A 24,777-nucleotide genomic window follows, 5' to 3' on the forward strand; every position below is an offset into this window, starting at 1 on the left:
TTGGCATATAAATATGTTTTTATTACATCTCAGAAAATTAAAGTTATCTTTTAACATATCATTCATTAAAGATTACATGTTTTGTGACCTGATGGTAAAAAAAGAAATGGTTTTAGGTGAATTTTTAAAAATAAGTTCATGTCCCCATTTCAGTACCCATAAGCGTGGAATCACTCATATACACTCATTTTATGCTTCATATATGAATTCAAGTAAATAAAACCGACTACGGGAGAGTAAAAATTATACAGAGTGATTGTGTTATCGTATAATATAATGCAGCTTGAGGCAAGGCAGAGCAATACTAATTAAAATATGAACTCTTCAGCTCCAGTGAAACGATGACCTCCTGGGTACAGAATTTTGTCAGCCATTTCTATTTGAACATAATACTGTTTCTTGTTGTTATTCTCTGCCCTTATAAATATAGGAGTTAGTTTTTGACTACGCGGCAGAGATTTTTAATGCTTTAAGGTTTTGCTGGCAAATATTTTACAGTGATTTTCAAACATTTGCAATAAGAGTCCAAACTTTTGCTAACAAAAAGTGTACTTTATTTCATACAGGTTACCCAGGTATTGCTTGGGTTTTGCAAAATTCTGGCTTGCCCCCAGACTTCCATGTCAAATTTGGTGAAGATCCATCGAGAAATGTTGATGTTAACCCAAGACAAACAAAAATCCAAACATCCATGTGGCAGCGGGGGCGTGGTCAAGCGCCGGTCTGTGACAGGAGGGCGGAGTCAGGGAAGGTGAGTGGCAGAATCACTACACCTGAGAGCAATTAACCTGTGTTTGTGTGTCTTCCCAGTGACCGCGCCCTATTTAGGGAGGGAGAGCGAGAACAGAGGAGATCTCTCCCGAACCAGACACCTGATGTGTGTGTGCACGTGTGTCTGTGCCCAACATATTGTGTTAGACTGAAAAGTGTAACAATAAAACCATTTGTTGAACCTGATCTCTGTCCTGCCGTCCTCTGTGCTCCACCCCTCCATAAGAACTGCTACAGTGGTGCCGAAACCCGGGAAAAATTGGAACACAGCAGCCTAACAGCCCCATGGAGTCCTCCCCGTTCGCCGAACTGGTCCACGCCCTCGCCACGGCCCAGCAACGCCAGCACCAGGCGCTACTCACCCTCCGAAAGGAGCAAGAAGAGCGGTTCGAGGCCCTGGTGTTGGCCCAACAAGAAGATCGGGAGGCGTTCCGGCACCTCCTCGCATCGGCGGGGTCCACCAGCGCTCCGACCGTGGGCCCGTCTCCCCTCACTGTCACCAAGATGGGCCCGCAGGATGACCCCGAGGCGTTCATCACACTCTTCGAGCAAGTCGCCGAAGCCTCGGGGTGGCCGATGGAGCAGCGCACGGCGCGCCTCCTCCCCCTGCTATCGGGAGAGGCACAGCTGGCCGCGCTACAGCTCCCCGCCGACCGCCGGCTGGCCTACGCGGACCTCCGCCGGGCCGTCCTCCAGCGCGTGGGGCGCACTCCAGAACAGCAGCGCCAGCGCTTCCGCGCGTTGTGCTTGGAGGAAGTCGGCCGGCCGTTCGTGTTTGGCCAGCAGCTCCGGGACGCCTGCTGGCGGTGGCTGAGGGCCGACAACCGCGACACCGAGGGAATCATCGACCAGATGGTACTGGAACAGTTCGTCGCTCGCTTGCCGGCAGGAACTGCGGAGTTGGTCCGGTGCCACCGCCCGGCGTCGCTGGATCGGGCAGTCGAGCTGGCGGAGGACCATTTGGCGGCTGTCCCGGTGGCAGGACAGCAGATGGCATCTTCTCTCCTCTTCTCTCTCTCTCCCCCTCCTCCTGTGTCCCGTTCTCTCCCCGTTCCCCCACCGCGGGGGCCGGCACCACCCCAGCCGGCCCGCCGCACCCGCGGTGCCCTCCCGTTTCTCCCTTCTGTGTCTGTCTCTCCCCCACCTCAGGTGAGTGAGCCCCAGATCACCGGTGCAGAGGGAAAGACTGGGCCGGTTTGCTGGCACTGCGGGGAGCCGGGCCACCTTCAACAGCAGTGCACAGCGATGGAGGTGGGCGCGGTGGTTCGGATCCCTGACGCGCCAGAGGCCGCCCTCGATTGGGCCGGAGCGTATCGCATACCGGTGAGTATCCAAGGGGCTACATATCAGGTGTTGATGGATTCTGGTTGTAATCAGATCTCAATTCGCCAAAGCCTGGTTCAAGACGAGGCATTGGGGGGAGCACAAGGGGTGAAGGTGTTGTGTGTGCACGGGGATGTTCACCGCTACCCTTTGGTGTCGGTCCACATTATTTTCAGAGGGGAAAAATTTATAGTGAAGGCGGCGGTTAATCCTCGCCTTACCCACTCTTTAATTTTGGGGACTGATTGGCCGGGATTTTGGGGTTTAATGACACGCCTAGTAAAGAGTGGGTCCTGCCATTTGACAGGGGGACGTCCCGGTGTTGCTTTGGCGGGAGCAGCTGTCATAGAGCCGTCTACGTCATCTCTGCGTCAGAGTGAGGAGCCGCCGGCTCCTCCTCTCTCTATTGGGGAATCCCTCGCGGATTTCCCATTAGAGCAGTCGCGAAACGAGACTCTGCGGCATGCGTTTGACCAAGTGAGAGTAATCAATGGTCAAACGCTCCAGCCAAATGCCATCCCGTCCTTCCCCTACTTCGCGATTATGAAGGATAGATTATACCGAGTGACGCAGGACACTCAAACTAAAGAGCGAGTCACGCAGCTTTTAATTCTGAAGAGCCACCGGGAATTGGTATTCCAGGCGGCTCACTTTAATCCCATGGCTGGACACTTGGGGCAGGATAAAACACTAGCCCGAATAATGGCCCGATTCTATTGGCCGGGGATTCGTGGTGATGTCCGTAGGTGGTGTACGGCATGCCGCGAATGCCAGTTAGTAAATCCAGCGGCCATTCCAAAAGCGCCTTTGCGCCCTCTTCCATTAATCGAGACCCCATTTGAGAGAATTGGGATGAATCTCGTCGGGCCATTAGATCGGTCAGCACGAGGGTACCGCTTTATATTAGTTCTGGTGGACTATGCAATGCGATACCCGGAAGCCGTGCCTCTGCGCAATATCTCAGCACGCAGTATTGCAGAGGCGCTCTTCCGCGTCATCTCCCGAGTTGGAATCCCGAAAGAGATTCTGACTGATCAAGGCACTACGTTTATGTCACGAACACTGCGCGAACTGTATGGGTTATTGGGGATTAAGCCGATCTGCACCAGCGTCTATCACCCACAAACGGACGGTTTAGTGGAACAGTTCAACCACACCCTCAAAAATATTATTAAAAAATTCGTAAGTGAGGACGCACGTAATTGGGATAAGTGGCTCGAACCCTTGTTGTTCTCAGTGCGAGAGGTTCACCAAGCCTCCACGGGGTTCTCCCCATTCGAATGATTATATGGGCGTAAGCCGCGCGGCATCCTGGACGTGCTGCGGGAAAATTGGGAGGAGGGACCTTCACAAAGCAATAACGAAATTCAGTACGTTATGGACCTGCGCGCAAAACTCCACACGCTCACCCACCTAACTCAGGAGAATTTGCGGCAGGCCCAGGAACAGCAAGCCCGCTGTTCCTGGGCCCCACCCCTGTACAACAAGGGTACGCGCCTTAGAGAGTTCACACCGGGAGATAAGGTACTCGTACTGTTGCCCACGTCGAGCTCCAAATTGATCGCCAAGTGGCAAGGACCCTTTGAGGTCACACGGCGAGTCGGGGACGTCGACTATGAGGTGAGGCGAACAGACAGGGGTGGGGCGCTACAGATTTACCACCTCAATCTGCTTAAACTCTGGAACGAGGAGGTCCCCGTGGCATTGGTGTCGGTGGTTCCGGAGAAGGCGGAGCTGGGGCCGGAGGTTCAAAAAGGGACATTGGCATCACGTACCTCTCCGGTCCCCTGTGGAGACCACCTCTCCCCGACCCAACTCACGGAGGTCGCCCAGTTGCAGACTGAGTTTTCGGATGTGTTCTCGCCCCTGCCCGGTCGCACTAACCTCATAGAGCACCACACAGAGACGCCCCTGGGGGTGGTAGTGCGTAGCCCCTTACAGGCTACCCGAACACAAAAAAAAGGTGTTTCGGGAAGAACTTCAGACCATGCTCGAAATGGGCATCGTCGAGGAGTCCCACAGTGACTGGAGCAGCCTGAAGGTCTTGGTACCCAAGGCCGACGGGTCAGTCCGGTTCTGTGTGGACTATAGAAAAGTCAATGCGGTGTCTAAATTCGACGCGTACCCAATGCCTCGTATTGATGAGTTGCTCGATCGGCTAGGCACGGCTCGCTTTTATTCGACACTGGATTTGACGAAGGAATATTGGCAGATCCCCTTGACTCTACTATCCCGAGAAAAAAAACGGCCTTTTCCACACCGTTTGGTTTACACCAATTCGTCACACTTCCGTTTGGGCTGTTTGGGGCACCCGCGACGTTTCAGCGGCTGATGGATAGGGTCCTCTGCCCCCACGCCATCTATGCGGCCGCGTATCTAGATGATATAATCATCTATAGTAATGACTGGCCGAGGCACCTTGAACATCTGAGGGCCATCCTTAGGTCGCTGAGGTGAGCGGGGCTCACAGCTAACCCAAAGAAGTGTGCAATTGGGCGGGTGGAAGTACGGTATCTGGGCTTCCACTTGGGCAATGGGCAGGTGTGTCCCCAAATTAATAAGATGGCAGCGATTGCGGCCTGCCCGAGGCCCAAGACCAAAAAGGGGGTGAGACAGTTCCTGGGGCTGGCTGGCTATTACCGTAGGTTTATCCCTAATTATTCGGACGTCACCAGCCCGCTGACTGATCTCACTAAAAAGGGGGCACCAGATCCGGTCCAGTGGATGGAGCAATGCCAGCGGGCTTTTTCAGAGGTAAAGGCTGCACTGTGTGGGGGGCCACTTTTACACTCCCCTGACTTTTCTCTCCCTTTTGTGTTACAGACCGATGCGTCGGACAGAGGGCTGAGGGCAGTTTTGTCCCAGGAGGAGGAGGGGGAGGACCGCCCCGTCCTCTACATCAGTAGGAAGCTGTCAGTGCGTGAGGGGCGCTACAGCACCATTGAAAAGGAGTGTCTGGTGATCAAGTGGGCTGTCCTCGCCCTCCGTTATTACCTGCTGGGGCACCCTTTCACCCTCTGTTCGGACCATGCGCCCCTCCAGTGGCTCCACCGCATGAAAGATGCCAACGCGCGGATCACCCGTTGGTATCTGGCACTCCAACCCTTTAATTTCAAGGTGGTCCACAGGCCGGGGGCGCAGATGGTCGTGGCGGACTTCCTCTCCCGTCGGGGGGGGGGGGGGGGGGGGGGGGGGGGAGTCGGCTGCGGGCCGGACAGCTGCCCAGCCTGAGTCAGGCAGTGGGGGTATGTGGCAGCGGGGGCGTGGTCAAGCACCGGTCTGTGACAGGAGGGCGGAGTCAGGGAAGGTGAGTGGCAGGCAGAATCACTACACCTGAGAGCAATTAACCTGTGTTTGTGTGTCTTCCCAGTGACCGCGCCCTATTTAGGGAGGGAGAGCGAGATCAGAGGAGATCTCTCCCGAACCAGACACCTGATGTGTGTGTGCGCGTGTGTCTGTGCCCAACATATTGTGTTAGACTGAAAAGTGTAACAATAAAACCATTTGTTGAACCTGATCTCTGTCCTGCCGTCCTCTGTGCTCCACCCCTCCGTAAGAACTGCTACAATCCACCACCCAGGAGCCCACCAGGGACCCCCTGGGGCCCAAATATGGAATTTCTGTGTTCTGCCAAATTGTGGCCATCTCCTGTACCTACGTGCCAAATTTAGTAAAGATCTGTTGAGAGTTTGTGTTGATAAATGTAATGTGAAAAGCATTGAGGGAGGGGATGGGTGGATGTTGTGCCCCCCAGGGACCTGGGGCCCATACGTACATGAATTTTGTTTATATTTGGACCACTATATGGACCACAATGGAAATAAGTATATATACTTATACTCCCAACTGCTCCCCGGGCTCTGTTAGCATGGCTGCCTGCTGCTCTGGGTATGTGTGTGTGCTCATTGCTCACGTGTGCGCGCGCATGTGTGTGTTCACTGCTTCAGATGGGTTAAATGCAGAGAGGAATTTCACAAGTGTGTGATGAATAAAGTTGTGCTTTCTTTCTTTTCTTTCTTGCGTTATCCATATATTATTATGTTTATTTGCACAAACATTTTAATATTGAATAAACAAATCAAAATCTGCAAAATTCTGGGTCATCCCCAGACCTACTTGCCAAATTTGGTAAAAATCCATCGAGAAATGGCGACATTAGCTCAAGGCAAGCAAACAAACTTTGTCGCTTATTATATAGATGTTATGCTAGTGGCCCACAGAAATACAAGATAATCCACAGTGATTTTGTCTGTATTTGTGAAACCACACCACTGGTAGAATTCCATTGATGCATGACTTCACTGGCATCCTATGGCAGATTTAATTACATTTAATAGGGCAACAGGTGGCGGCACGGTGGTGTAGTGGTTAGCGCTGTCGCCTCACAGCAAGAAGGTCCTGGGTTCGAGCCCTGGGGCCGGCGAGGGTCTTTCTGTGTGGAGTTTGCATGTTCTCCCCGTGTCCGCGTGGGTTTCCTCCGGGTGCTCCGGTTTCCCCCACAGTCCAAAGACATGCAGGTTAGGTTAACTGGTGACTCTAAATTGACCGTAGGTGTGAATGTGAGTGTGAATGGTTGTCTGTGTCTATGTGTCAGCCCTGTGACGACCTGGCGACTTGTCCAGGGTGTACCCCGCCTTTCGCCCGTAGTCAGCTGGGATAGGCTCCAGCTTGCCTGCGACCCTGTAGAAGGATAAAGCGGCTAGAGATAATGAGATGAGATGAGGGCAACAGGTGGCGGCACGGTGGTGTAGTGGTTAGCGCTGTCGCCTCACAGCAAGAAGGTCCTGGGTTCGAGCCCTGGGGCCGGCGAGGGTCTTTCTGTGTGGAGTTTGCATGTTCTCTCCGTGTCCGCGTGGGTTTCCTCCGGGTGCTCCGGTTTCCCCCACAGTCCAAAGACATGCAGGTTAGGTTAACTGGTGACTCTAAATTGACCGTAGGTGTGAATGTGAGTGTGAATGGTTGTCTGTGTCTATGTGTCAGCCCTGTGATGACCTGGCGACTTGTCCAGGGTGTACCCCGCCTTTCGCCCATAGTCAGCTGGGATAGGCTCCAGCTTGCCTGCGACCCTGTAGAAGGATAAAGCGGCTAGAGATAATGAGATGAGATGAGATGAGGGCAACAGGTTTTGAATACGTCATTTTGGGTCCTGCCCGAACACATGGCTTCACTGGGAGTCCATGAATGTGTGGGTGGGTGGTTTTGACATGAAAAAAAAAATCTCAGTGTTTATTGGACAGTTTGTTCTTCACTTGTCCTACTCAGATCCATGGCTTCTCCATATGATGACTGGGAGATCCCTCAAAGGGACTGAACCTGAACATGACTGACACCTCAAACTTAAACATGCCAGACAGACAGAGGGATTAGAGCTGTTGTAGTGGTCAGTAGCCTAATCCATAAGTTTTACACAGCTCGTATTGCTTGTTATTTTAGTTGTGTAACTGGTAAACATTGTAAATAATTTGATTGCATTTGTTTTGGATTTTTATAGGTCTAGCAAGCTAGTTGTCACTTCATCCTTCAGTGAAATTTTGCAAGCTACTTAGCAGCTTAGCTGCTTTTTAGTGTGACATGGCAGACATTACTGCTGTTAATCTGATACTGGAAAAGTCTTTTGATCCTCTTATTTATGAGGAGCAAGTGAGAATTAAACAAGAGAGAGGTAAGACCAAAGGATGAAAAAGAAGACACAGATACACACTTCAGTAAAAGACACCTGTGCTTCCCCAATTTTTAAAACCACAAGCCACCACTGTTTTTTACCCAAGGCATGTATGTATGAATTATTGACACTGCATTCAAAGCTAGGTACAGTAGAGGTATCTAGGTTTAGCAGAGAATCAAAGTGGTCATAAAACCTACAAACCAACAACTTACAAACCTGCTATCATCCAGAAAATACGTAAGCTGCTATGTCAACTCATCCTAACATTGTTCATATTAAAACTATAGCACACAGTCGTGATTGTGTGCGCGCGCATGTGTAGACCTGTGCTCTTACAATGTAGTAAATAACAATTTAGTGTTTTAACGAATGCCTGTGAATGCTCAGATACTCCATCCTTTCACTCCCTGAACACCAATTTGGAGATCAAGAACAAAATCGTGCGACATTACTATAAAAAAGTCATTACATAACATCAAACTGGAATGTCACATATAAACCAGATGCCTATATAAAGGCAACACTGGATCTAATCTGTCTGATCCTAAAGTGCACCACTGAAGCACAGGTTAATAAGAATCCACAGATAATATTTCAAACCTGCTATAATGTATCATGTCATATTGTAATGCTTGAATTTTGGTATCTATTATAGTGTGATCTTTACTTTAATATTCAGGCCTCAACAGCACCATTTATATGGACAGAGATGTACTTACTAATCCAGCACCCAAAAGCCATTCTTGAGTAATAGTACAAGATACCTTACTGGGGGAAAACTATCCATCCATTCATCCATCCATCCATTATCTCTAGCCACTTTACCCTGTTCTACAGTGTCACAGGCAAGTTGGAGCCTATCCCAGCTGACTATGGGTGAGAGGCGGGGTACACCCTGGACAAGTTGCCAGATCATCACAGGGCTGACACATAGACACAGACAACCATTCACACTCACATTCACACCTACGGTCAATGTGGAGCCACCAGTTAGCCTAACCTGCATGTCTTTGGACTGTGAGGGAAACCGGAGCACCCGGAGGAAACCCACGCAGACACGGGGAGAACATGCAAACTCCACACAGAAAGGCCCCCGTCCGCTGCTGAGCTCAAACCCAGGACCTTCTTGCTGTGAGGCGACAGTGCTAACCACTACACCACCATGCCACCCGGGGAAAACTACTGTAGTCTCATCTCATCTCATTATCTCTAGCCGCTTTATCCTTCTACAGGGTCGCAGGCAAGCTGGAGCCTATCCCAGCTGACTACGGGCGAAAGGCGGGGTACACCCTGGACAAGTCGCCAGGTCATCACAGGGCTGACACATAGACACAGACAACCATTCACACTCACATTCACACCTACGGTCAATTTAGAGCCACCAGTTAGCCTAACCTGCATGTCTTTGGACTGTGAGGGAAACCGGAGCACCCGGAGGAAACCCACGCAGACACGGGGAGAACATGCAAACTCCACACAGAAAGGCCCCCGTCCGCTGCTGAGCTCAAACCCAGGACCTTCTTGCTGTGAGGCGACAGTGCTAACCACTACACCACCATGCCGCCCGGGGAAAACTACTGTAGTATAAATAAATAAATTTGTTTCAAAGAATAGAGGGGAAAATAGAACTTTGTAACAGAGAAATGTTATTCTGCTCTCCCGGCTACAGATACCACAGCATAGTAGACTGTTGGACTTAGTCCAAATTACACCCATAATCCAGTCAAAAGGATAAGAAAGTCTAATTAAGTTTTAGTCTGAGAGAATTGAATAGAATTTTTTTCAAATAATAATAAATGAACTGATAATATCCACAGCCCTGATTGTTGACCTACCCAGGGTGTATCCCACCTCTCACCCAAAGTCAGCTGGGATTGGCTCCATCTTCCCCCACAATCCTGACAGATAAGCAGTATAGATAATGGATGGATGGATGGATGGATGGATGGATGGATGGATGGATGGATGGATGGATGGATGGATGGATGGATGGATGGATGGATGGATGGATGGATGGATGGATGGATGGATGGATGGATGGATGATATCCATTTAAACTGAATAATACTGGGCTTACTGTACACATTTAGAGGAGCAAACCTCAAATGACAAAAAACCCGGAGTGGACAGCAGCTCTCTAGTTGCATTGATTGATACATTGGCTTGATATGTAGTGATCAGTGGCAGATGATAAACAACATAATCAACCACAACAGCATGGATCAACCAATTCTAGTTAGTAGAATACCACAGTTGTTAGTAGGAGTTGTGACCACTAGCACTGAATTATACTCCCTCTGTTACCCCTTTTCCACCAAATCAGTTCCAGGGCTGGTTCGGGGCCAGTGCTGGTGCTGGTTCACAACTCGTTCAACTTGCGAGCCAGCTGAGAACCAGTTTGCTTTTCCATAGCTCGGGGTGCTAAGGGGAGCCATGTCATTACGTCACTGTATACGTCAGTTATGTCGCTGCGTTTGCATAAACCTTGGCGCGAACATCAAAGCAACAACAACACAGAGAAGAAAAAGAAGCAGCAGCAACAACAACAATAATGGATGACTTCACGTTTGTACAGCTGCTGCTTCTGGCTTTACGGTGCTTCATTGGGATCAGAAAACGGCAGATCCAATATGTTTGTGTTGATCGACAGGTTTTGAGTGGACGGCGATTACATTCTAGGAGACAGGTAATAACCTAATAACGTTTTGACTCATACTTACACTGAATGTGAGATGGTTATGTTAGCCTTTATGAGCTAACGTTAGGCAGTGTTATGTCGGCTTTGGCGGTCTTGCTATTGTTGTTGGTCTTAACAACTCCGCTCCCCCCGCTGACGTAAACGGTTCTTTCCTCTGGCCCAGCAAAGAGCTGGTGCTAGCCTAGAACCAGTTTTTCTGGCCCCAGAGCCAGTTCTTTGTCAGTGGAAACAGAAAACCCGGTTCCAAACTAAGCACTGGCCCCGAACCAGCCCTGGAACTGATTTGGTGGAAAAGGGGTGAGTAAGTGTGAATGCAAAAGAAAAACACCATGTGTTCAAGTGTGCTTGAAATAACCAACCAATTGTACACATTAGGAAAGGTTGGGGCAATGCTCAACCCTATTAGTACTGTGCTTAGTGATAACAGACTAAAGTAAGCCATTTTTCAGAAAAAGATGTTAACTTTAGCACCACACTTTACTGTCAAAGTCATGACAATGAATATGTTACATGTACTCTTGGTAACAGACTTGAACATTTAAGCTGGATGAAGTCAAGCAAAGCTGAAAAAATTGTCCATATGTAGAAGATGGGACAAATGGGTTTTGGTAACAGGGTTGTAGACAATCATCCCGCATGTAGTTTGTTAGCATTTTTGGTACCAGAGAGGGCAAACTTTTACAATCTTACATTCATATGCTTTAAGCATGGACAAAATAATGCCAACTTTACTAAAATGGCCTGAGGCTAACAATTAATGTATAACCTTGCTAACCTTCGATAATCTAATAACTACTTAATTCAGTAAAAGCTGGAGAATGATTTATTACATTGCGGTCGCTCTTCTGCAGACGTATTCAAACATTTTCTCCATGAGCCCCACTTCCCAGTTTTTAGGGATACCATGACAAAAAGGGAGGGAGCAGCATCAGAACACCTTTCAAGCAGAGAGCTTAAAACACCTGCATAACTGTCAGTCTTTCTGGATTCATATGTCGATTGGCTCATCCAACATTTTTATTAGGGAAAATAAGACTGCTTTTCGAGAGTATTTTACATCCCGTTGTTAAAATGCAGAGCTCCTGTGCAAAATGTGGAAAGGTTGATAGGTTTAAAACATTCATTTAAATATTTATATTTTGTATTTTTCCATCTGACCCATGCCCCACCTGCAATTCCTTCTCCAAGTTTGAAGTCTAGTACAAGAGCTTTCCAGAATCTTTGCTCACACCACAAATCTGCTTGGCGTTCACTGCCACAGGATTTCTCTTTGTTCACTGCTTGTGGATGTTTTTACAGCAGTTACATGGAATTGGTTATGGCAAATCAAAAGCATTCTCCTTCACAAAGCCTTCTGCTGATTGGATAGATGTAACATGGCCACCTCACTCATTTGTGTTCATTTGAGCTTTGCTGAACTTGTAAAGCCACAACTTTGACAGAAATTCAAGCTTCAAGAGTTCAAGAGCTAATTCAAGAGTTATTGGAATGTCTTACAAGCAAGCTAGCCAGCTCGAAATACAAAGAATAAGCATTGACTGATAATGTTGCGGTCTTTTCTAACACTATAGCGTTACAACATGTGTGATCACCCACATAAATGTCAGCCATCCAGTCCAACAGGCAGCTTAGATTTCATGTTCATGACTATTTCATCAGTTATTTACATTAGCAGTGAGCAAGCTAAAGAGAAAATGAACTAGTAGTCGAAACAAGAGCAAGCGGTAGTAGTCGGAAAAGTGTATAAATACACGTGTACTGTCCACACTCATTACAGTTCACCCGAAAATAGTTTTACTCCTTCATTACCATCCTGTTACTTTTCCAGAAGATGTAGCTAACTAACTAATAATGAGTTGAGTTTTTCAGAATTAAAAAGCTTGGTGTGCAATTAGGCTATGAAGTATTTCACATGCAACATTGCATAAGGGAGAGAGAAAAAATCCGTTTGATTGCAATCCTTTCTCCTGTTTACTTTTAGTTTTCTCCTTTACATTTTAAAATGTAAAAATAAAAACATCAGAATGTCTGTTTGCTTGAGATAGTACAAACACAGAGTAGAGGAGAGAGGAGGTGAAATGGTGAAATGAGAGAATAGAGTGGAGAGGCCACAAATGCAGAGAGAGAGAGAGAGAGAGAGAGAGAGAGAGTCCAACCAAGCACCAGGCCAGAGGCAATAAGGCAAAATGACTGACACAGAGTCTGATAATTGACCTCTTTTTCATTACACAGTCAGTGTTTGCCAGTCTAAGACAATCTACCCTTGTGGTGATTTTTTTTTCTTAACAGTAACTGATCTTAATCTATTCAAAACTCTCACATTTTAACATTCTGTTCTATGTCAGCTAACATTTCTTATATCCTAATAGAAAGAAGTGTGATATAACGTTCAAGCATACACACATACACTATGCAAATAGGATCGATCTTTCACAAATAAGTTCCATCTTTGAGTTGGCTTTCTCAATTTACTCATCAATTCACTCTTTTAGGTTAATGTTGAGAGTCGACTCATTAGCTGTAAGGAACGAAGGAGCCTAAGAAAACGTACTGCAGCGAGAATATGCATTTTGAAAATATAACAAGGTAAAAATTAAAATTAACGCAAACATGTTCACTTGTGAGTGACGTGGAAATACATCCAGAATCTAGTTTCTTCTTTGTTACCAATGTCCTTACCAGAATTGTATTGTCTAGATATTATTCCTGCACAGTATTGCATCACATCCTATTCCAGGGAAGAGTCACTACTTTAACCAGAGGAATGTTGAGAAAGGATGGTTTCACTGTCACACTGTACAGTATTTGAACATGAACAAGTTAATAAGACGATTTACAGCAAAACCCAGCATCACTTCAACACGATACCATTAATTCATATTGTGGATTTTATGTTTCTCGCCCACAAAGCATTTGGCTTTACTATACTAATCTGGGGTGGCTTTCCCAAAAGCCTCTTAATGCTAAGAGCATCTTAACTAGGAAAGAGCGTTCATTGTGCTGCTCGGTCTACCATTTAACAATGATCTTTGAGCTGCGATGCTTTTGGGAAACTCAGGCCTGTGCAGTAGATGAAGTCATGGCAGATTTGGATTTTCTTCCTGATTAAATGGTGATTCCCATCATCTGATAACTGCAACCCATATTTTATATATATATATATATATATATATATATATATATATATATATATATATATATATATATATATAATGTGTGTATGTGTGCGTGTGTGTGTGTGTGTATATCAGACACAGACACTCAATTATTAATGTGACAAGAAACAAGATAGCACAGCATTTTCAGACATTGGAGAGTTCAGTCTAGCCCCACAATAATGGCTACTGTAAGTGAAGCATATCAGATTATTAACTGGTACAAATGTGGAGTGGAGAATGTTTCCTGTTCAGTGAATCAAAGAGTAAATTAATCAAAATAAATTCAATAATAGTGGTGAATTAATGAACATTTTAAAACTCAAGAGTACTAATTGATAACTAGTAATATGTTCATCTTTTGTAAATAGAGCTGGCAACTACAATCTGTGTTAACCAGTGGAGTTGGTCTAAAGCAGTACATATTCTCCAACTCATCCACTTGCTGCCACAAATGCATATTGACTTATTTGGAATAGTCTGCATTCCTATGGTTTCTGGGTAAAAAAAAAAAATGAAAATGTCCCTGCATTTTACAATATTAACAATTTATCTATGACAGAATTCCAACATGGAGAGGAGAGCACTCGACTGCATAACTAATAGGGCAATGATGTGTATGCATTTGACTAACTCACCTTAAACAGCCGCAGGATGTTGGCTACCATGATGGAGACGGAGCTTGCAGATGCACCAATCACTCCCACAATTTTGTCGGGTTTAGCAAAGATGGGTGGCTCTCCACTGGCACAGCGCACATCAGAAGGGTCGCGCTCAATCAGTGCCTGCACAAAGGTGAGTGACTGCTCCAAAGCATATGTGTCCCTTGAGCATGTATCCAGGATGCGAGCACCCAGAGTGATATTGGGCAGCAGCTCAGGGTCTTTATTAATGAGATCAATAGCAAAGAGCATGGCCTCCAAGCGATGGATGCCTTTCTCCTTCTTTAGCTCGCCGCATGGGGCACCACGCTCCCCTCGTGCATGAACTGGGAAGAGGCCTCCCAAGATAATGTCTCCATCTATTCTAATGGAATGAGCATATTCAGGAGCTGGGGGAACAAGTGGGTCCACTAGGCGCTGAGGTCCATAGGTGAAGGAGCAGCTTGCTACTGACAGCATAAAAAGGCAACCCTGCCATGTTGAGTGCCTCGCCATGATAGTAATGCGTTAAATAATTAAGCAGGAAAATAGAGAGAAGCGGAGTTCTGTCAGGTGTGCAGCAGTTACTGTAGCAGGTAGTAAGTGTGACCCAGGTGCACAAGGTGAAAGGAATTACCAGTACACCTCAGTGTTGACGTAATGACCTGTGTGCGGAGATCCCAAAGTGGAGCAACCATTCTCTGGTCCTCAGGTTCCAGAACATAAGGTTAATCATCAGTGTGTGACAGGGCAGTGGGTAGAGTAGGGGAATGGTGCATTTAGCAATTATACATAGTGATCTAGGCTGCAGATCTCACAGACTCCTGTGGACCCTGTAAAGAGAATAGCAGAGGAATGAGCAATCTTCTCCAAACCCCCCACCCACCAACCCTCACATACACACAAATGCACATGCACTTTTGTCTTACTATCCTTGTAAGGACCTTCCAATGGCATATGCAGCTAATTAATGCTATGCCTGCAGCTAAATCTAAGCCTAACACATGCAAACCTTTCTTAATTCCTCTTTTAGTTTCAGGGTTCCCCCCCTTTCAGTTTTTGTTAAAAGGAGTTTGCCTCATGGGGACCAGGCAAATGTCCCCACAAGGTCTCAAGTGTCAGATATTTGTATCCTTGTGGGGACATTTGGTCCAAAAACAAGATATAAAAAACAAGCCTACACACACACACACACACACATACGTACTTCCATCTTTGTGGGGACACTCATTGACAATGCATTCCCTAGCCACTTACCCTTAACCATAACCATCACAACTAAATGCCTAACCCCAGCCTTTACCCTAACCTAAGCCTAATTTTAAAGATCAGCTTAGAATTAAGTCTTAACCCTCAAACAGCCCTTTGAAGAAGTGAGGACCAGCCAAAATGTCATCACTTCCCAAAAATGTCCAAACTGTGAGTAAAAAACATTCCAGTCCACAATATGTAGCAAACACACACACACACACACACACACGTTTGTCTCACTATCCTTGTGGGGACCTTCCATTGACATAATTATTATTGCAGTTAATTAATACTGTGCCTGCACCTAAACCTAACCTTAATCTCAGTAATGAAAAGGAAACTTTTTGGCTTATTTATTTATTTATTTATTTATTTTGTTGTTGTTGTTGTTGTTTAAAACAACACAACAGCAATTTCTTTGTGGGGACCATCCGAATGTCCCCACAAGGTCGAAATTGTCAGATTTTACTATCCTTGTGGGGACATTCGGTCCTCAGTAGTACACACACACACACACACACCTCTTATTCGTTCCTTAGTCAACCCTGGATTAATTCTATACATCTTTAATGTGAAATCTAAAGTGTAGGCAGTATAGTAGGCATAACATTACAATGTAAGGATCTAGTATAAAATCTGCTTTGCACGCACACACACACACACACGCACGCACACACACACACACACACACACACACACACACACAATTATACTATATTGTTCTTCCACCCGACAATCCATCCATAATAACTTACTGTTTCAATCTCTAGCCTATTTATTCTTTTGCTGTGTAGCTTTTAAAGGTCCACTGAATTAAAACATATTTCTACAATAAATGTGTTTCTCCTTCTTGAAGACTTGATCATTATAACAGCTCCAATTGACCAGATCACGAGCGCACTGACACACTAAAGAATTCCTCCAAGAATCAGTCGCATTCAGCCCCAATCAGCGAACACATTATTTCCCAATCACAAATGCAAATTCAAGCGCAGTCACAGTGCAACATCTTAACCACATCCACGCGCCTCCTGATTGCCATCACGACCAGACAGAAGATGGGTTTCCTTGCTCCTAATGGATTTTAAGGCGACCGTCACTCGGGAAATCCTTTGCCCTGAGAGGCTGGGTTACGTTTATATATCTGACATTGCATCCCTCCTAAAACAGAGAGAGAGAGAGAGAGAGAGAGCACCTGAATCACTGCGTGCAGCGCATCAGCTGGAGGAAGAAACATCTGTCGCAGGCGCGCACTCATCTTTACAGACTACCCACAACTGAGTCCAGTGCATAAGCAAATCCAATCGAAATCCAGTGCAACACATTTCAGGACTTAAGTCACTTCATGCATATATATATATTTTTTTTTTTTTTCCTTAATGTAAATGATGAAAGGAGTTACCTGGTGATGATGGCGCTCCGGTGACTGTTTCCGGCTGCTGTGCTGGAGGAGAGCGCGCGCGCGGAGCAGGTTACAGCATCAGCTCTCCTCACTCACTCACACTCACAGCTGCATGCCTCCTGTGTGGATAATCACTATTTCCTTTCTCTTCACTAAGTCAAGGACAAGACTCGCCGAGTCAGTTAACACAGCTATCCATGCATCACATTTATTACTGTGATCAAAAATATATATGTTTATGCACGTGCAACATGACAGTGTTTTGTTTTTTAAGTAGAAAATGCAGGGCACGCGCAACTTTTGGCTCCAGCTGAGGTTAGTCTGTGAAATCAAGTGTCGCGCGCGCGCGTTAATGAGGCGATCTCCAGTGCTGTAATGAGGTGAGTGCACGCGCACGAGCTCAGAGCTGCACTTTGGTGCTCAGAGAGGAGCCGCTGCAACAAACCGCGTGCCGAATGGAGAACATAATGTGCTTGCGCCATCTGGTGTTGCACACCTACTTAGTCCTGGTCTTTGAGAAGAAGAATGCCTTTACTGTCACTGCACAAATCCATCTCATCTCATCTCATTATCTGTAGCCGCTTTATCCTGTTCTACAGGGTCGCAGGCAAGCTGGAGCCTATCCCAGCTGACTACGGGCGAAAGGTGGGGTACACCCTGGACAAGTCGCCAGGTCATCACAGGGCTGATACATAGACACAGACAACCATTCACACTCACATTCACACCTACGCTCAATTTAGAGTCACCAGTTAACCTAACCTGTGTGTCTTTGGACTGTGGGGGAAACCGGAGCACCCGGAGGAAACCCACGCGGACACCATGCAAACTCCGTACAGAAAGGCCCTCGCCGGCCATGGGGCTCGAACCCGGACCTTCTTGCTGTGAGGCGACAGCGCTAACCACTACACCACCGTGCCGCCCCATCCATTATCTGTAGCCACTTATCCTGTTCTACAGGGTCGCAGGCAAGCTGGAGCCTATCCCAGCTGACTATGGGTGAGAGACGGGGTACACCCTAGACAAGTCGCCAGGTCATCACAGGGCTGACACATAGACACAGACAACCATTCACACTCACATTCACACCTACGGTCAATTTAGAGCCACCGATTAACTTAACCTGCATGTCTTTGGACTGTAGGGGAAACCCATGCAGACACGGGGAGAACATGCAAACTCCACACCGAAAGGCCCTCGTCGGCCACTAGACTTGAACCCAGGACCTTCTTGCTGTGAGGCAACAGTGCTAACCACTACACCACCGTGCCACCCTCACTGCACAAACGTACAACGAAATTTAGTTCATCATAGGAGAGCAAAGCTGCTGCGTATGTGCGCGCTGCCACTCTCGGGCACTTCAGCCCAAGGCTATCCCATGTTAACCTAACTGCATATCTTTGGACTGTAGGGGAAACCGGAGCACCCGGAGGAAACCCATGCAGACACGGGGAGAACATGCAAGCTCCACACAGAAAGTGCTGTAATACAGTAATTTGACAGTGGAAGCAAAGACAGGAGATACTGCCACCTAGTGTCTGTATGTTTCACTTTCATTCTGAATAAACACGTAAAACTTCAATAGGTTATGGGCCCAGTCTCTTAGCTTAAAACGGTTGTTTTACACGGAATTTGTGTGATATAAACGGTGTTGTGGGATTCACAATGGAAGATAAGCTGTTTATTGAGAAACTGAGTGGACCAGAGAACTGGGCAACATGGAAATTTCAAATGGAGCATCTACTAAAAGCTAAAGGACTGTGGGGCATGGTAATGGAAACGGATAACTTAGCAGCAGATGCTAATGCACAGATACGAGCTGAATTCGCAAAACAGAAAGAAAAGGCATTTTCTGTGTTAGTGCTGAATGTAAGTACACCCCAGTTGTACCTGATTACAAGCTGTTAGACTCCTAAAGAAGTGTGGGACACGCTAAAAGGACATTTTGAGAGAGATACTCTTGCAAATAAGCTGTTTCTTAAGAAAAGTACTTCAGGTGTGAAATGAAGGAAGGAGAAACCATAACTGAGCATTTAAAACGAATGAAGGAGCTAACTGGCAAGCTAGGGGCTATAGGTGCTGTAATTGAAGATGAAGACCAGATTGTAACACTGCTAGGTAGCCTGCCACCAAGCTATGCAACAATTGTCACTGCGCTAGAGACGAAGATGGACAATTTGACACTGCAGTTTGTGCAACAAGCATTAATAAATGAAGAGCAAAAGCGAGTCCATGCTAATGATAATGTTGGTAGCGCTGCATCCGGTGGTGCATCAGCAATGTCAACACAAGTTCGTGGAGATCTGTAGGCTAATACTAAGGCAGTGGGAGCAGACAGATCTAAATGGAAATGCTATAAGTGTGGGAAGGAAGGACATTTAAAGCGTAATTGTCCAAGTATGAAAAATAAAACTCAAACCCACAAGGCTAAAAGCATGACGTGCGAGGATGCTGAAGATTCATCTGAGAGTGCCTTTGTTGCTAAAGAGGCTAATCAGAATGAGATGCCACAGCAGGTCGAGTGGCTGATCGACTCTGGAGCATCAAAGCACATGATCTGTCATAAGGAAATTCTTCAAGACTACCAGGAATTCTCTAAACCACAGTCAGTGAAACTGGGTGATGGCAGAGTGGTTGATGCCCAAGGACTTGGTAATGTCAAACTGAAAATTACTTTCAAAGTCAGTGACGTCAAAGATGTCACAATGTATGATGTACTGTATGTTCCCAAGCTATCTGGGAATCTCTTCTCAGTGGGAGCTGCTGCCAGAAAAGGAAATACAGTGCAGTTTAAGAAGTCTTGGTGCAACATCCGTGGCAAAGATGGAGAGCTTTGAGGGATGGGAACCAAAAGATCTGATGGATTGTATCAGCTGGACGTTAAGGGAAGTTCGCCCGCCTGTCATGGTGCAGCAAGTGCATCAGTAGCAGCCAGTCTATGGCATCAATGACTGGGTCACACTACCAGGTTGAAGGAGCTTAAGACTCTGGTAAGTGAAGTGTTTTTTTTCTGCAGAGAAAGAAGTTTCTTTTTGTGAAGCATGTGTGGAGGGCAAGCTGTCTAGAAAGCCTTTCAAGCCAGTGGGAGAAATCTGTTCCAGGCGCAAGCTACAGCTGAACCATAGTGATGTCTGTGGTCCCATGCAGACTGAATCCATAGGTGGATCAAAGTACTTTGTGACATTTATTGATGACTACTCAAGATGCTGCAAGGTATACTTCATGAAACAGAAAAGTGAAGTACTTAGCAAGTTCAAAGAATTTGAAAAAACATTTTCAAATGAGTGTGGACAAAAAGTCACAAGACTGAGAACAGACAATGGTGGGGAGTACACATCCACAGAATTACAAGAATACTTGAAGGCTCAAGGCATCCATCATGAAATGTCTGTACCCCATACACCTCCTCAAAATGGTGTAGCAGAAAGAAAAAATTGGACTTTAGTTGAAGCAGCTAGGAGTATGCTGTCTCATGCAAAGTTGGCAAAGACTTATTGGGCAGAGGCTGTAGCAACAGCAGCTTACATACAGAACAGGCTGCCCACATCTGTTCTAAAGCAAGAGACCCCCTACTAGAGATGGTGTGGCAAAAAGCCGAATGTGAGTCACATGAGAATGTTTGGTTGTGTAGCCTATGCACATGTCCCAGACATAGAGAGAAGAAAGCTGGACAAGAAAGCTGTGAAGTTTCATTTCGTGGGATATGCAAGCAATGCCAAGGGTTACCGCCTGTTTGATGAGGAGAAAAGGAGGATTCTAATTCGTCGGGATGTTGTCTTCAATGAATCAGACTTTGACTGGAAAAAGGAAGTGGAAGTTTCTTGTTCGGAGAATGAGATTACCATGAATACAGATGAAAGGGGAGCATCAGTTGATGAGGCACCTGTCAATGAAGCTCCAAGAGAAGGCATCAGAATCAGAAAGCCTCCAAAGAGGTATGGATATAATGAGTGTGACTATTGAACATTATGCCAATGTCTGTTGTGTAACAGAACCAAAAACACTAGAGGAAGCAATGATGAGTCCTAATGCAAAGGAATGGAAGGAAGCGGCTAACTTGGAGTATGAGTCGCTGCTTGATAATGAAACTTGGGACTTAGTGGATTTACCAAGAGATCGCAAGGCCATAGGATCAAGATGGGTGTTCAAAGTCAAGCATCATAGTGACGGACAAGTGGAGAGATACAAGTGCAGGCTTGTCGCTAAGGGTTACTCACAAAAGTATGGCGATGACTACGATGAAACTTTTTCACCCGTGGTATGATTCAGTTCCATTCGTACATTGCTGTCCTTTGCTGTTCAGAATAATCTACATGTTCATCAGATGGATGTCATAACTGCATTCCTAAATGGACATCTAGAGGAGGAAATCTACATGGAGCAACCAGAGGCGTATGTCAAGCCAGGCCAGGAGCACTTAGTGTGTAGACTGAAGAAGTCAATCTATGGGCTTAAGCAGTCTCCTCGCTGCTGGAGTAAGACTTTCACAGAGTTCATGAAGGATATTGGATTCAAACAGAGCACATCAGACCCCTGTGTGTTCATGAGATCTCAACAGGAACTAGAGATACTAGCTGTGTATGTTGATGATTTGATTCTGATTACAGAGTCAATAGAAAGCATGAATGAGTTGAAAGTTGCTCTGAAGATGCGCTACAAGATGAAAGACATGGGTGAGCTGTCTTACATATTGGGCATCTCAGTTGTCCAAGACAAGACAAAGAACTATGTGTTTCTTCACCAGAAGCATTACATTGAAGCCATTCTTCAGAAATATGGAATGGATAAAGCCAATCCAGTTACAACCCTGGCTGACACAAATGTGAAGTTAAAAAGAAATGATGGTGTCAGTAAGCCAGTGAACCCAAGTACCTATCAGTCCATTGTAGGTAATCTGCTGTATGCTGCAATGGCCACAAGACCAGACATCGCACAAGCAGTGAGTGTTGTGTCAAAGTTCAATGCAGATCCAACTACTGCACATCTGACTGCTGTGAAAAGAATTCTTCGTTACTTAAAGGGCACCGTGAACCTCGCTCTCAAGTATGAGTGGTCAGAGTCTGGAACTTTAGTCGGGTTCTCAGATGCTGACTGGGCTGGAGATCAGGATGACCGTCGCTCTACAACCGGTAATGTTTTCATACTGGGTGGAGGAGCAGTGAGTTGGCTCAGCAAGAAACAGTTAACAGTTGCACTGTAAACAGCTGAAAATGAATACGTTGCTCTCAGCCAGGCAACACAGGAGTATACCTGGCTTGCACGACTACTGAGTGATCTCGGAATGGATGCTACGCCTAGCGTGATCCTGGAAGACAACTATCACCATCGCGAAGAATCCAGTTGATCATTCAAGAACAAAGCACATAGACATTCATTATCACTACATTCGTGAATGTATGCAGAATGGACAAATTCAACTGCAATATTGTCCTACAGAAGACAATGTCAGATATCTTGACCAAGCCATTAGCAAAGCAAAAGTTTGAGTATATTAGGAGAGAGATTGGACTTTGTGCTGTGTAATTCTGTTAATGTGTACTGTTTAGTATTGAATAGCCTAAGTTAAGAAAACTGTAAGCAAGGTAAAAAGGAATAAGAAAAAGAATCTTGCTAATTTGAGTAAATAGTGCGTGTTGTTCCAAAAGTGTTTAAGTTTAACTATCCTCCTAAGTAATATAATTTAGTGGAAAAAAAGTCTTAATTTCATTGTAAAATTAAGTGGGAGTGTTGTAATACAGTAATTTGACAATGGAAGCTAAGACAGGAAATACTGCCACCTAGTGTCTGTCTGTATGTTTCGCTTTCGTTCTGAATAAACACGTAAAACTTCAATAGAAAGGCCCCCGTCAGCCACTGGGCTTGAACCCAGAACCTTCTTGCTGTGAGGCGACAGTGCTAACACTGTCACCCCTGAGTGCATTGCACATTCTGAGAGTTGTTCATGCTGTAATGCTGCCTACTTCACCTCCTCAGGAAGGGATGTTAATTAGCTGATTACTTGAATCAAGAACAGTGGAAATACTAAAATGTGCAGGACATGGGGTACTCCAGAACCAGGATGCATGGTTTGTTGTTGGCTTGTCATTTCAGAATGAGCACACATCCCCTCAGCCACACTCCAAAATCTGTTTTAAAAAAAGCCTTCTCAGAAGAGTGTTGGTCATTATGACAATAAAAGGGGACTAAATATCGAACGGCATGTTCAAAAAGCACATACAAGTCTGAGGATCAGGTGTCCACAAACTTCTGGCCATATAGTGTAAAAGTATTGCCAGTTGGTTTTTCGAAGATGCCTGCTTAGGAAAAAAAGGTGCTGGCTATTTAAATGTTCTGGCTTCCTAAATTGGTTGTATTGTACTTGTTGTTGTTGTGAAAGGGAAACCTGTGGTAGGGTTAGAATCCTTAGGGTTGTGACACGGGGCAATCCAAAGACCCTTTCATGTTGTTAGATGGAACATTTTTTGAAGTGTGCGTCACAAAGTAATACAAAATACAAGTGTTACAACCGTAATACATAATATTAACACCGATGGATATAGGAAACATGCAGTGCATCTTTGTTAATAACTATAAATAGAATAATGTGTAGGACAACAATTTCTCTTAGTCAGCAAAAATGATGATTAATGATCGTTGACTTCTGAAAGGTCCGAGCCGCTCTCATCCCATAGGTGCTGCAGTAGAAAAAGTGAGCAATTTTAAGTTCTCAGGCGTGCATGTGTTTGACAAACACCTCTACTTCTGAAGAAGACTGAAGAGGGAGTGGTATGTGGACACCCACTCTTAACCGTTTCGACAGGTGTGTCACAGAGAGTGTCCTGCATTACTGTCTGTTATATAGAACTACTCCATCTCAGACAGGAAAGCACTACAGCAAGTGGTGAAGATTGTCCAGTCCATTACTGGACCATGTTTTCATGCTATCATAGACACGTACACCACAAGGTGTGCAACATCAGGAAGGATCCCTCTCACCCCTCCCATGGACTGTTTGCACTCCTCACATCTGGGCCAAGTTGACCAGATTCACCAACAGCCTCTTCCCACAGACCATTAGACTCCTCAGCAGATCAGTCTGAAAGCCACCTCACCTCATTTCATTTCATTTCATTCCATCTCATTACTTTCACTGTACTTTACAAGAGACATAATATTTAACAACCCATGCACAAATCACTTGACGTTTTCAGACTCCTGCTCAGGACTATCATTAGGGCCCGAGCCCTATGGGCGAAGGCCCTATTGTTCTTGTAAGAGTTCACTATTATTATTCTTCCGTCTTCTTCTTCTTCTTTATTTTTCTCCGCTGTTGGGCCATTTTCGGGGCGCTTGCCATGGGCGAAAACGCACGAAATTTGGCACCAGTTCCGAGAATTGCCACCGCTACTCAGAACCAGAAGCCCAAACTTGGCCGGGTCTCAGGGCCTCTATAGCGCCCCCTAAGTCGTTGTGATTTTGGCCTCCCGCATTAAGGTGCCTGGCTGCCATATAGTTTGTAGTTGTGCCATGCCATTTGGTACGCATATGTACCTCACTAAGCCGGACAAAAATGTAATGCCAATGCATTGGCCACGCCCAACAGGAAGTGAGGTAATTTCACTTTTGTGCGAAATGCATTGCCACGAAGACGGCGCAACTCCTCCTAGACCGTTCATAGGATTGTCACCAAAATTGATACACATCATCTACAGACATGGCTGACAAAAGTTACTAAATACGTTTCACGTAGGATTAAACGTTCAGAAGTTATACGTCAATCAATTTTCGATGCAAAATTTTACATGCTTAAAAATTCATAACAAATCTTCTGATTGCTCAAAACTGCTCATACTTCACACGCAAATCACTCATTGGGCTTCTGACATGTTACC

The 24,777-nt window shown here is 45.8% G+C and overlaps 1 protein-coding gene across 1 annotated transcript in view; it reads right to left on the minus strand.

Moving 5' to 3' along the window:
* Positions 1 to 14,769, minus strand: part of grm8b (glutamate receptor, metabotropic 8b) — a 312,271-nt gene extending 297,502 nt beyond the window's left edge. The window contains exon 1 of the mRNA XM_060914785.1: positions 14,251 to 14,769. Coding sequence (XP_060770768.1) covers positions 14,251 to 14,769 — 519 coding nt within the window. The remainder of the gene's footprint in view (positions 1 to 14,250) is intronic.
* Positions 14,770 to 24,777: the final 10,008 nt, after the last annotated feature.

The sequence above is a fragment of the Neoarius graeffei genome, chromosome 2, assembly GCF_027579695.1.
Source record: "Neoarius graeffei isolate fNeoGra1 chromosome 2, fNeoGra1.pri, whole genome shotgun sequence".
Classification (NCBI taxonomy): domain Eukaryota; kingdom Metazoa; phylum Chordata; class Actinopteri; order Siluriformes; family Ariidae; genus Neoarius; species Neoarius graeffei.